General features: G+C 38.7%; 1 protein-coding gene across 1 annotated transcript in view; it reads left to right on the top strand.

The window, feature by feature from the left end:
• Positions 1-13,801, top strand: part of KLHL28 (kelch like family member 28) — a 278,015-nt gene that overhangs the window by 128,736 nt on the left and 135,478 nt on the right. The window contains exon 2 of the mRNA XM_078659752.1: positions 10,065-10,963. Coding sequence (XP_078515878.1) covers positions 10,065-10,963 — 899 coding nt within the window. The remainder of the gene's footprint in view (positions 1-10,064; positions 10,964-13,801) is intronic.

Here is a 13,801-nt window from a genome sequence, read left to right as displayed (position 1 = left end):
GGCGGCAGCCGCTGTCTATTTGTTTTCATCACGTAATCTCTTTCGGCAATCGAGAAGAAAGAACAAAGCGGCACACCAGGGGACTTTGCACAATCCTTTATTGTGCACCAAGACGACGCGTTTGAGCGTTAGCCTTTTTCGAGTAAAGTGACCATGCTAATCTCCTTTAGAAATGCAATTTCATGTTCATGTTAGTACTGCAATTGCGACAAGCTCGTAGGAGCTTGCTGTGCGGTATACTACGGATTAATGGTGTGGGATGATTACTGGAGGCATGTAAGATCGTATTGCCTGCTGTTTCCTTTCTAAATAACCTTGTGGTGATTTTATTGTCAGTAACCTGTAAGATCACATCCAGGAATTCACTGTAATCTTTGCTGATTTTAAGGGTAAAACTGAGATTAAGATCGTTAGTTCCTAGTTTGTGAATGAATTCAAGAGCCAACTCTGGTGACCCATCCCAGATCAGGAACAGGTCATCTGTGTACCTGATCCAGATTGAGATGTGTTCAGTGTATGCATCATTGGTAGCCGCCCACACCTCCTGTTCCTCCCACCAGCCTAGGAACAAGTTTGCTAGGCTGGGAGCATAACAAGTACCCATTGCAGTCCCTGATTTTTGGCAATACAGGGTTTTTTTCAAATAAGAACATATTTTGTTCAAGACAGTATGTCATCATTTTCTCCAGCATCTTAATGAGATATGTCTACTTTGTAAGAAATGCATACAGGCCTCTACACCCTTCTTCTGATTAATGCAAGTATATAAAGAGCATACGTCCAACGCTATTATATGATAGTTGGATTCCCATTTGACATCATGTATGCGTCTGATAAAATCAGAACTGTCCTTCAATAAGATCCCAAATTAACAAAAAAAGGTGCTAAAAACAAATCCGAAAAGGAAATTAGCATTGTCACTTTACTCACAAAAGGCTAACGACGCCGAAACGATTAAGGATTGTGCAAAGTCCCCTGGTGTGCCGCTTTGTTCTTTCTTCTGGATTGCCGGAGGAGATTACGTGTTGAAACATATGTGATCAAGGCTGTAGTTCACGTTCGAATAGCGTCCTGGGCAGCACAAGCATACAATAAACACTTGGATTAATCAGCATCGGCTATACTTGAGTCCGTTTAATCTGTTCGCCCTCAATCTGCACTGGGATTTTCATATATATATATATATATATATATATATATATATATATATATATATATATATATATATATATTTGAACTCCACTATTGCTGGTAGAAGGGGTCAGCTGTCACGGGCGGTCCTGCATGAAGCTACCAGCCAGCCACATTAAATTCTTCAACAAAGCTCCACCAATTATGGAAAGATGCAGGACACTCGTAGTTCAGTGGTATAAGATTTATTCCGCAGATGAAAAGTTACGACGCGTTTCGCCAATACGGCTTGATCACGCTCGTCTGCTTGTAAACACAGCCATTTTTTATATACATACAACACCCTAGTGCATGGTTACAAACTTGGAAAATAAGCAGCCATCTTGGAATGGTAAAATGTCAATGGTAAATATTTGATAACCCCTCCGGGTCGCAATTCCTGACTATCATATGCTTTAAAAACATATAACATGAATTATGTATATATTAGATCAAAAATATATTAGTTGCTGTCAAAGGAATTGCGTTTGATCAAATTGCATAATTTGAACTTCCCAATTGTTTTCGACATGTCAGAATCTCGTAAATGCATAATTATATCATCATTACACATGCACTTCCTGATATCTTCCTCGGGAGAAACAGCGTGGATGATAGTATTTCATTCGCTGCTTAATTATCTTCCGCGCCATTGGTTGCACGTTGTTATAGCTACGTGCTATCAACAGTCGTATTAATCGACCATGTGAGAACAAAATACATACATATCTGCCCCAGTGGGCTGTAAACCTCCCAAGTGTTCAAAGTCACGTGAAATCATATAAACCCCAGTGGGTAATACAATTCAAACAGTAATACTGCATTAATAGATTCTTCCAATAAAGTCCAATATCTTCTGCTAGCCCAAGTTGTGTGAAATCTAAAAACAATACAAAGATTGTGTTAAAATCAAGAAGACTACGGATACACTATTACAATAGATTAACTCCAATCTAAATGTGCACATATAATCATTCATATAGATGTACAGCAAGTTCTTCACTCATATTAAATCCTTTCGGAGTAAGACACTCGAAATCCACAATATATTTCGATTCGAGTTTCCTAAGTGACAACTCACGATTGCCTCCTCGGATCCCCAAATCAACACTGTCAATAACCACTAACTGCACCAATTTCTCATCCTGCATGTGTTCTGAGAAGAAATGTCGCGCTATAGGATATTGTCTATTGTTGTTATGTATTGCGCGAAGGTGCTCCAGTACTCTCTTTTTGGCCTCATGTTTGGTACTTCACACATACCATTTGTTACATGGACAGATGAGCACATATACACTATAGGGTGTGTTGCATGTTAGATATTTGCGTATTGTGAAGGTCTTACTAGTAGTGGGTACAAGAAGAGTCTGGCAATCATGACTAAATTTACATGCTTTACAGCGTCTGCAACATTTAAAGCCAACATCCTGATTGGTTGTACTTGCTGATGTAACATAATTTCTACTTAATTCATCTCTTAATGATCTCCCTTTCCGGAAGGTTATTTGTGGGTTGTCACTCAAATATTTCTTGAGATGTATGTCAGCATAGCGAATCTATTCATGGGCTGGTGGGAGGAGCAGGTTGTCAGTGAGATGGCAGACTTTAACAACGTGGCCCTGTGGCTGCGATACATAGATGACATTTTCTTTATTTGGAACGGGGATGAGACATCTGTGAAGCTTTTTATACAGAAACTAAATGTCAACAATTTGAATCTTGCATTTACTGAACATATCAGTGATGTAAAGCTTGAGTTTCTCGATGTTCTTGTTGAGGTTGAGAACAAACAGCTGGTCACCAAGCTGTTTCGCAAAAAAACTGCTGGTAACAGCATTTTAAATGCGAACAGTTGCCATCCCCGTAGCTTGGTTTACAGCATTCCCTACGGCGAGCTACTCCGCGCCAAACGGAATTGCAGTACCGAGAGTGCATTTCTTGATGAAGAGAAGAAAATGTGTCTGAGATTCCAAAATAGGGGGTATAGTCCGAATATGATCAACACTGCCAAGGAAAGAGTAGCACTGAAAAACAGAGATGAATTATTAATTCCTAGAGTTACATCGGATGATGCAAACCAAGTGAGATTTATCACTACTTTTTCAGGTCAAGCACGTGAGGTGCGCAAAATATTTGAGAAACATTGGCATGTGTTGCATACTGACATACATCTCAAGAAATATTTGAGTGACAACCCACAAATAACCTTCCGGAAAGGGAGATCATTAAGAGATGAATTAAGTAGAAATTATGTTACATCAGCAAGTACAACCAATCAGGATGTTGGCTTTAAATGTTGCAGACGCTGTAAAGCATGTAAATTTAGTCATGATTGCCAGACTCTTCTTGTACCCACTACTAGTAAGACCTTCACAATACGCAAATATCTAACATGCAACACACCCTATAGTGTATATGTGCTCATCTGTCCATGTAACAAATGGTATGTGTGAAGTACCAAACATGAGGCCAAAAAGAGAGTACTGGAGCACCTTCGCGCAATACATAACAACAATAGACAATATCCTATAGCGCGACATTTCTTCTCAGAACACATGCAGGATGAGAAATTGGTGCAGTTAGTGGTTATTGACAGTGTTGATTTGGGGATCCGAGGAGGCAATCGTGAGTTGTCACTTAGGAAACTCGAATCGAAATATATTGTGGATTTCGAGTGTCTTACTCCGAAAGGATTTAATATGAGTGAAGAACTTGCTGTACATCTATATGAATGATTATATGTGCACATTTAGATTGGAGTTAATCTATTGTAATAGTGTATCCGTAGTCTTCTTGATTTTAACACAATCTTTGTATTGTTTTTAGATTTCACACAACTTGGGCTAGCAGAAGATATTGGACTTTATTGGAAGAATCTATTAATGCAGTATTACTGTTTGAATTGTATTACCCACTGGGGTTTATATGATTTCACGTGACTTTGAACACTTGGGAGGTTTACAGCCCACTGGGGCAGATATGTATGTATTTTGTTCTCACATGGTCGATTAATACGACTGTTGATAGCACGTAGCTATAACAACGTGCAACCAATGGCGCGGAAGATAATTAAGCAGCGAATGAAATACTATCATCCACGCTGTTTCTCCCGAGGAAGATATCAGGAAGTGCATGTGTAATGATGATATAATTATGCATTTACGAGATTCTGACATGTCGAACAATTGGGAAGTTCAAATTATGCAATTTGATCAAACGCAATTCCTTTGACAGCAACTAATATATTTTTGATCTAATATATACATAATTCATGTTATATGTTTTTAAAGCATATGATAGTCAGGAATTGCGACCCGGAGGGGTTATCAAATATTTACCATTGACATTTTACCATTCCAAGATGGCTGCTTATTTTCCAAGTTTGTAACCATGCACTAGGGTGTTGTATGTATATAAAAAATGGCTGTGTTTACAAGCAGACGAGCGTGATCAAGCCGTATTGGCGAAACGCGTCGTAACTTTTCATCTGCGGAATAAATCTTATACCACTGAACTACGAGTGTCCTGCATCTTTCCATAATTGGTGGAGCTTTGTTGAAGAATATATATATATATATATATATATATATATATATATATATATATATATATATATATATATATATATATATATATATATATATATATATATATAAATATCTATATATAAATATCTATATATATAAATATCTATATATAAATATCTATATATATAAATATAAATATCTATATATATAAATATCTATATATATATCTCTCCAGAAGAAAGCTGACAAAACCTGAGGTTTTTTAAGACATTGGGGAGACAATGTTGCATTCCGTCATGGAGCATACAAAGCAGTAAACTACTCTGACCAGAATGCAGTTGCGATGCACGCCCATTGGGCGGGACTATAACTAAGGATCTTGTTGCCGTGCCTCCCTCATGACACCAGTGAACAAGGGCTAGGAAGCCCGAAACATGTTTGGTCGTTACCTTGCTGTGGAGGTGAACCTGGTCCCCCCTGCAACTTGCCAAATTAAAAGGTCTGCACACGCATGTGTGTGATGCCTCAATTGTGGTGCAGCTTTCTTCTGGATATATGGCGGCCTTGCCTGAGTCGCGAGACACCCCGCCGCGGACGAGCAGCTCCAGATCGCTGTGAAGCTGATAGCAACCCGTATGTGTTCGACGGGTCTGTGTGCCCCACAGTTACAAGATGTGTTGAACTGCTGCTCCTATTGCCAGTCCTATCTGTTTCCCTCTTATTGATTTCAGTGGAAATGTAAGGGCGTTCGGCAGCCCCAGGAGTTTGTATGAGGAAAGCGAGGTATTTCGGTATCAAAGTGTTTGTCTATGTCGTTGAGGTCAGCCGTCTAATATCCCGTCACCTCCCTGCATTCCCAGAATATGTGAGTTAGTGTTCCCTCTTCGTCACAGCACCTCCAGCATGTTGGACTACGGTCAGATTTGCCTCTATTCAATCTGACCGGTGTCAGGTTCCAGTAAATGGCCACCTTAACTGCTGCTTCTCGGCTTGCCGTGTTCTTGGCGGTGTGGTTCGCCCTATAGTAGACCTCAACTTGCATGTTTTAAGGGTTTTCACCAGCTCTTCTGTAATCTTTTTCTATACTGAGAAAGGTTAGAAATTTACTCCTGACGAGAGCAGAAGTAAAATTCCATCCAGTGTTTGTAAGAAAATGGTTGTAGGGAAAATTAACTTGCAAATGCTAAACATATTTTCATGCTAAAATGCTGTTCACAAATATTGTCTAGGAGTACGATTTCCCGTTCTACTTCTGTAAATTCTTTTGAATTCATGAAATACATAAATCTGCACTAATGCAAAGACATGCCATGGGTGCACTTTTGTAACCATCTTTAACAATTTGACCCCTAATTTGGGATGGTGTTAACAAAGACCTTTTATTTTTATTAAAATTCTTTCTCTCTCACTCACTCACTCTCTCACTCTCTCACTCAGTCACCCACCCACCCTCATCCATCGGACGGCTTACCTACAAGGGAGAGCATATTGCTCTTTCACAAGGAGGATATCGGCACACAAAGTACTTTTATTTCAGTGTGAGGAACTATATTGTGACAATGTCTGCGTTTTGCCAATGTTTGTTACATTTGTGAGGACCTGGCAGGTCTCACAATGAAGTTTTACAAAAACTGTGTCAGCACAATACACCCACTGACAAAACCAAACGACTGATACCCTACATCAGACCTAGTGGCTTTGAAAATGCTAATTTATTTTCATGTTTTCCATAATCGTGTTGAAAGTGGTTACACTAATTTTCACATTAGGAATATTTTTGGGAAATCACATCAACAAATATTACTGAATTGTACTTCAAAGAAATGGTAGCTAAAACTTCACAGTAGTTTAGAAAAACATTTTTTTTTCCTAGTTGCATTTTTTTGATAACATTTTATTTTGAAAGCAAAGAATCCTCAATCTTGCTTTAAAGCTTTTGCAGATATTTGCATCTAATCTGATAGCACTCTGGGAACACTATATGTAGGCTCATATTGTTAAACTTTGCAAACAAGTGGATACATCGTTTTAATGGAACCACTGTCGGCAGTACAGTACAAACCTAAAACATTTATTTAAAGTGCTCACCCTAATAATAAAGGCTTTGCATTAATAAACCATAAATACAAGTTTGAACAGCATTAACATAGGACCCAAATATTAACTAGACCTCAGACGATTCCCTTCCCTGATCTGTAGTGTGGTACTGTAAAATGGTAGTCAAAGGGTTTATACTGAAGGTGGTTGGGCCTACTTGTCCCAAGGACAAAACAAACATGAACATTTGTTGTCCTGGGCATCGTGCTATAGGAATTTCTACACCTTTGCTACATACGCTTTCCAAACACAATTTAAAACACAAAGCAGATTAAGCAATATCTTAAAAACTCTAAAAAGTAGGTACTGGGGACTATTTGCCTTTTTAGTTTGTAAACAAAAAAAAAAGGGGGAGGGGATGGATTTACTTTCTAGGGGCCTTAGCACAGTATAGGGGAAAACCAGGAAATAAATGTAAACAATCACGGGCAGAAGAAAAGAGCTGTCTTGAATTTTCAAAATACACAGTACAAAGTCTGTGTTCTTACCACCTTCTTTGCCCTTGCACACTGGGCTGTGAAGGGCTCAGAGAAGCTGGGTCTACAAAATGGTTGGGTAAGATTTGAACGAGGATGGAAGTTTGCCACTCTCCCATCAACAGTTAAAAATACACTTCTCATAGCGTTATTCAAAGCTGATACATAAGCAGCGTTATGTTCTTAGCGACACTGTCAGACATGTTTTTTCAACAATTTTGTTAAAGTATTCCAATGAACAACAGATCACTGTACTTGATGCCACACTGGTATTAAATAACAGTGCCTAAGAATTGTCGCACATATTTTGACAATACAATTTTAGCTAGATGCTAGCAAACAAACATATTTATACCAATGTGTGGTGCTACCTGACTCACCAAATCATATTGGGTTTATCCTGGACAGGTCAGTTGCATATAATCCTTACAAATGGGTAGCTCCAATTCACAAAATTAACCCTACTGTGTTTGGTGGTCATGATCATCTTGGATGCAAAGCAAACCGCTGATTCAGTTTCATCGCCTTCTATGTTTGGAACATTGTTTAGTATGAGGATGTGGCACTTTTTATCACTTTGTTCTGTCTCCAGAACCACATGCCCACTATAAAATAAAATCTACGTTAAGGCATTATTTCATCTGATGGACAGTAAGACAAAAACAATCATCTGATTTGATGCAATAACTATAGAACCTGTGGCATGTTTCATTGGAGTTTGTCTTAGAAATAGTCTTGCTAATTGCAGCACATAAATATTGCATATAAATATTTATTTACAGATAATTTAATGTTACATGAGCATAATCAGGCCCTGGTTCCATGTGAAGTGATAGCATTTGGAGGTTTCTGTTGACTTAAGGTGAATTGGGGGTAGTCCATGATATTTAGTCATACTGAAACTGCACCAGAATAGGAGCTTGAACTCGCACGTAAATGGGCATTCGAAAATTGATGTTAGCAATAGGAAAGTGGAATTCCTGACTCTAGCTAACATTGGAGCCCCAATACATATATGAACACACCTTCCATTATAAATAATTGACAATAGTTGTATGACTGGTTTGTTAATTTTGCAAAAATGTCACTTTTTTTTTATTTATTTTTTTACTATTTCGGTTGTACTGGCCAGCAATCTTTTTGCTAGACTAATATGTTACATTAATATTTGTTGCACTAATATGAGCAGCCCCAAAGTAAATAGGACTTATTGATTTTACAGTAAGAAAATCTGTCTTTTCTGTGCCTGCTGTGGAAAAGATACTACCTAGTGACACAGGCCCACTATCCTGTCTACAGCTTACATGCAGTGATGGCTCTGCTACTATGGCGGAGGAGCGTCGCCTCACTGCTTTTAAGCAGTGCAAAAACGAAACCTGAAATGATAATAACTTTGAGTTATCATTTTATGCTGCTTTGCTGGGGGTTGGGCATGGCTGTTCTGGTCTCGTAGCAGGGGAGGAGTGGTTTGCCCACTCCTAATTACGCTATGACTGTTTGGTCGAGCCCTCTTTGGCCGCCCAAACCGGTCATGGGCACTTTCCCTGTTCTCCATGCAGGCTGCATTACATCCTGCATGGAGGTCTTGCCCACCCATCTACCTCCTGGCTGCAGCATTGTGATTGGTAAGCACCCAGGCTCCCCTGACCAATCACAACACTACATTGCACTGTTGTGATTGGTCAGTGGAACCTGGCTGTGCTTCCTGTTCCAAGACTAGGAGAGCAGAGGCAAAGATGCAGGACCTGGTGGCAACGTAAGTTTTAAAAAAAAATATATCGCTTGACTGTGTGCTGCAGAAATGACAAACATGACTCGTTAACAAGGGCAGAGAAAACACATTTCTGTTGATTATATGAAATTATTTTTAAAGACCTCAGTAATATATTGGTGTGTGCATATATAATTGAGTGTAAAACTTCATTCTGCACGTTGTTACTAATGCACAAAAATATACATGCACAAAACCTTTCCAGGAAGACAATCCAGGGCTTGAAGAAACTGTGGTGGGTGTGAAGTTCGAAGAATAATTTTTTGCACATGTTTGATGGAATAATGGAAATTAAGTGCATGAAATGCTAAGACTGGCTCAGTAAAATGGAATGCTTAGAATAATTCCTCACTGATAAATGCCTGAATTCCAACTTCAGTGAGAGTTTGGCCATTGAATAGACCGAGACTGTGCTGGGCATTAACTACTGTTAATAGGCTGAGCATAGGGCAGTGACATTTAACTGTAGGTTACTGTTGTGAGACATACAGGGAATTGCATTGTCGCCTGCATTTATTTGCCAAATGCGCCATGCACGTGTTGACTTTTAAACAAACACATGACTTTTGAAATCACTTACTATAGATCTATTAAAAATACCAAAATTGTTCTGAACATTACATGCAGACTTGCTCAACTCGCATCGATCAGGAATCATTTCACTTGTTTGTGGTTCTGTTTCTTAGCGCCCTTGACGTGATCCTAAATAAGACTGATTCCTTATGTAGTTGTACTTTGCTTGCAAGTAATTCAAGTGATGCGGTCATAGTCTTCCATAATTCCATCTTTAAATGCCAATGCCTGTTTGGATCCATCATAGCCTTCCATAATTCCATCTTCAAATGCCAATGCCTGTTTGCATCCAGCAGAGGACCCTGGAAAATTCTAAAATCTAAATTGAACAACTGTCCTACGCAACATCACCTCGAAGTTCGGTTGTTAGTCACAGCATTCAGAAATGTGTTTATGTTGCTATTCAATTTAATGTTTAATAACTTTAAGAATTCTTTGTATCCTTCTCAGATGGACCAGTCCCCTCGAACCTACATGCTTGCCAACTTAACCCATTTGCACTCGGAACAGCTTCTGCAGGGCCTGAACCTCCTTCGCCAACATCACGAGCTTTGTGACGTCGTCCTGAGAGTGGGTGATGTCAAGATCCATGCTCATAAAGTGGTGCTTGCCAGCATCAGCCCCTATTTCAAAGCCATGTTCACTGGGAACCTGTCGGAGAAGGAGAACTCTGAAGTGGAGTTTCAATGCATTGACGAGACAGCTCTGCAGGCCATTGTGGAATATGCATATACAGGAACGGTTTTCATCTCACAGGACACAGTGGAGTCCCTTCTTCCAGCTGCAAATTTGCTCCAGATCAAACTAGTTCTAAAGGAATGTTGTACTTTTCTAGAAAGCCAGCTTGACCCTGGAAACAGCGTTGGAATTTCACGTTTTGCTGAGACTTACGGTTGCCACGACCTGTACCTGGCCGCAAACAAGTACATTTGTCAGAATTTTGAAGATGTTTGTCAGACTGAAGAGTTTTTTGAGCTTACTCATTCTGAATTAGATGAAATCGTTTCTAATGACTGTTTAAATGTTGTTACAGAGGAAACAGTATTTTATGCATTAGAGTCCTGGATCAAGTATGATGTGCAGGAGCGCCAGAAGTACCTTTCTCAGTTGTTGCACTGCGTCCGATTGCCCTTGCTGAGTGTCAAATTTCTGACTAGGTTGTATGAAGCAAATCATCTTATACGGGATGACCATACCTGTAAACATTTATTGAACGAAGCTCTTAAATACCATTTCATGCCTGAACACAGACTTTCCCATCAAACTGTGCTAATGACACGGCCTCGGTGTGCTCCAAAAGTACTGTGTGCAGTAGGAGGAAAAGCGGGGCTGTTTGCATGTCTAGAAAGGTAAGACGGCATGTAATAAATAAATAAAAATTTTACTATGATTAACATTCAGTTACCAAAGTACTACTCTGATATATATATTTTTACACACGGACTAGTGCTTGCTTAGTCCTCAACATATTAGTCCAGTCACATTCCTTATAGATTTCTGTGTGCTGTAAAAATATTCATATGAAATATAGATTTACTTCTTGCTATTTCCTTGCTTGTATAACTATTTGGATGTATCCCACTCTGTAATTTCAAAATCTTTTTTTTAGGTAAGCGTGTCAGAGTAGAGAAATAAGCCAGATAGCCATACCTACACAATTGTTTGACCACCAATATAGGTGTGGCAGGGTTTGTGTTGTGTACTCATGTAATAACAGTTTTTTTTTTCTTGAGTTGAAACGACAGATATGCAAAAGTGTTAACCCTTTAAATCCCAGTGGCACTTTTATAACCTTTTTAAATTCAAAAAGCTCTTGATCCAGCAGGAGCAGTGTAAATTTTGTGGGCACAAACATGAGTTACCCACCACACTGTAATCTCAATCCACAGCTACACACTTGATAACATCACAGAGCATGGCCCATAGAAACTACAAACATTCACAACCCATAAGGTCCTCCGATAGATCTTTGTATGAGCTAATAGGGACTTGGGTAACGAGAGACGGAAAGCAATCCTTCATGAGGACCTGTAATTAAAAAGTGCCTAACAACAATATTCTCAAATTGTCAATAAAATTATCAAAATGATAGGACAAACACATGAATTAGTTATCAAGAATAGTTTACCTAAGCTTCAAAGTGAATGGTCAAACCACAAAATAACATTAGAATCATATTCTAATGGTTGATCATCTGTAGACCGGTATAATCACAAAACATCACAGTTCAGAGCAAATGCATCACAATTTCAATACCTGGTGAGAGAGAGAGAGCGAGAGAGGGGGGTGGGAATACACATTGCAAATACTGTATGTTTTTAGAATCATACAAACCAATGATTCGGTTGTAGATTTAACAGGACCAGGACACACGATGGACCCAGTAGAGCACCAGAGCACAGCTTGCGGAAGCTAGAGTCATCAACCCGTCAGCCAAACGGTTTGGGTCTGCTTCACTTTACCAGCCGGTAAAGCGCAGAGGGGAAACAGGAGGGTTCATTTCAGGGAAATCAGAGTTCAGACTGACCGCATGTCAGGCTCAGATTTGCAAGAAAATAGCTGCACACGTTCTTTTCCCACGGGGCAATTATACCTCCAAATGTTCACGGTTCCTGCCCACAAAGTAACTTTTGCGTATTTTTCATGATTTCTTTTGGTCAATCTCCATTCAAAAAGTAGAAAAGAAACTCAAACGATAATACTCGTAGCTATAATGCAATCAGGTCAGCATTTTGGTCTATTCAGATGAAACGATGAAGGACAAAATACATTTTTGAGGCCTACAGTGTGAAAGTACTAACATCATCATCTTCTTCTAAAGGAAAACGCTAACTTCGAAAACAGAGAAATAGAAGTGCATAAGGAATTATTATATAAACTCCATTTAATCTATGTTTATGAGCATAGACCATTTATGATTTTATTAATAAACAAGCATTTTCTTTCATATTTATATTGAAGCAGGAATTATTTTACTTGCGCATTTTCATAATCATTTTTGATAAAAAAACTTAGTTTTCATTCTTACACTACACATTATTGTTTTAACACAATATTAGTTTTTCTCTCTGTCACGAACAACTTATTCTCCAACCAGTTTGGCGACCCTCTTGCATGCTTTTACACTGCAGTTTTAAACTTTTCATGTGTTTCACGAGACACACTGTTAGTTATTGTTTCTTAAGTTTATATCAGTATCGCACCCAGTGAGCAGGAATTGATCGAGCAAAAACTCACTAAAATAATCGCGCTCCATCACTCTCAACCGATTTAGAGCAAACAAAAAAAAATGCTTTTTGAGTAAAGCTTGCTTTCTACCTGAGAAAGTTCTACTTTCATGGCAAGTATAGTGTAAATCTGTTCTAGCTGTTGTTGAGAGCGACTTTTACTGTGGGAGCTAAAATGAGAAATCACTAATTTTTTCACCAACTTTTTTTTCCCAAGAACGGATTTCATTGATTGGCAATTCATTGATTTCATGCAAATCTGACAACTGGGTCAGTAGTTCAAGGCAAATCAAAAATTTGCCTTTTCGATGGAAAGTGTGACTCAATCATTTATACATAGAGGCGAACGCATTTTGTAATATAATTTTAGTACAAGGGAAAAGTTCTTTCCTAATGCCAGACCAGAAGAGGTGGTGGCCACATGACTTGTCGTGTCAGATATGGTGTACTTTCGGCCAGATAGGATTGAGCGTAGCAAAACCCTTAGCATTGGGATAATGTCAGAGTTAGCGTTACTGGACATGTCTGTCTTCAACACCTGCTTATTTCTTTTGAGGCAAGTGAGATAATATCGCAAGCTCAACCACTGTATTGCAAAATAATAAAAAGCATGGGGGATTTAGAATCCTTATGGTGCAAAAAAATAATTCACTTCCAAATCAATTTATCTAAATCTGTGTCTCACCTGGAAATTAATTGGCTTAATATCTTGCACATCACTGCTAAACTCCATTCACAAAACAAAGACTTGTTCCCAGGTTTGCTGCGTTAGTACAGTAAAGTTTGAAAAGAAAATGAATGCCTCCATTGTACTATATCACTACTGCAATGTAATATAATGTAATCACCGTCAAAAACAGTGTTGTAGTACATTGGATGGATGTTAACTGTAACCTATAGACGTTTTGACAGTTAAATAAGGTGTAGATCAGATAATGAGAAACATCTGCTCAAAGATAT

This window comes from Lissotriton helveticus, chromosome 9, assembly GCF_964261635.1.
Source record: "Lissotriton helveticus chromosome 9, aLisHel1.1, whole genome shotgun sequence".
Taxonomy (NCBI): Eukaryota; Metazoa; Chordata; class Amphibia; order Caudata; family Salamandridae; genus Lissotriton; species Lissotriton helveticus.
The sequence above is the reverse complement of the archived record's forward strand: the minus strand, read 5'-3'. Positions and strand labels throughout refer to the sequence as shown.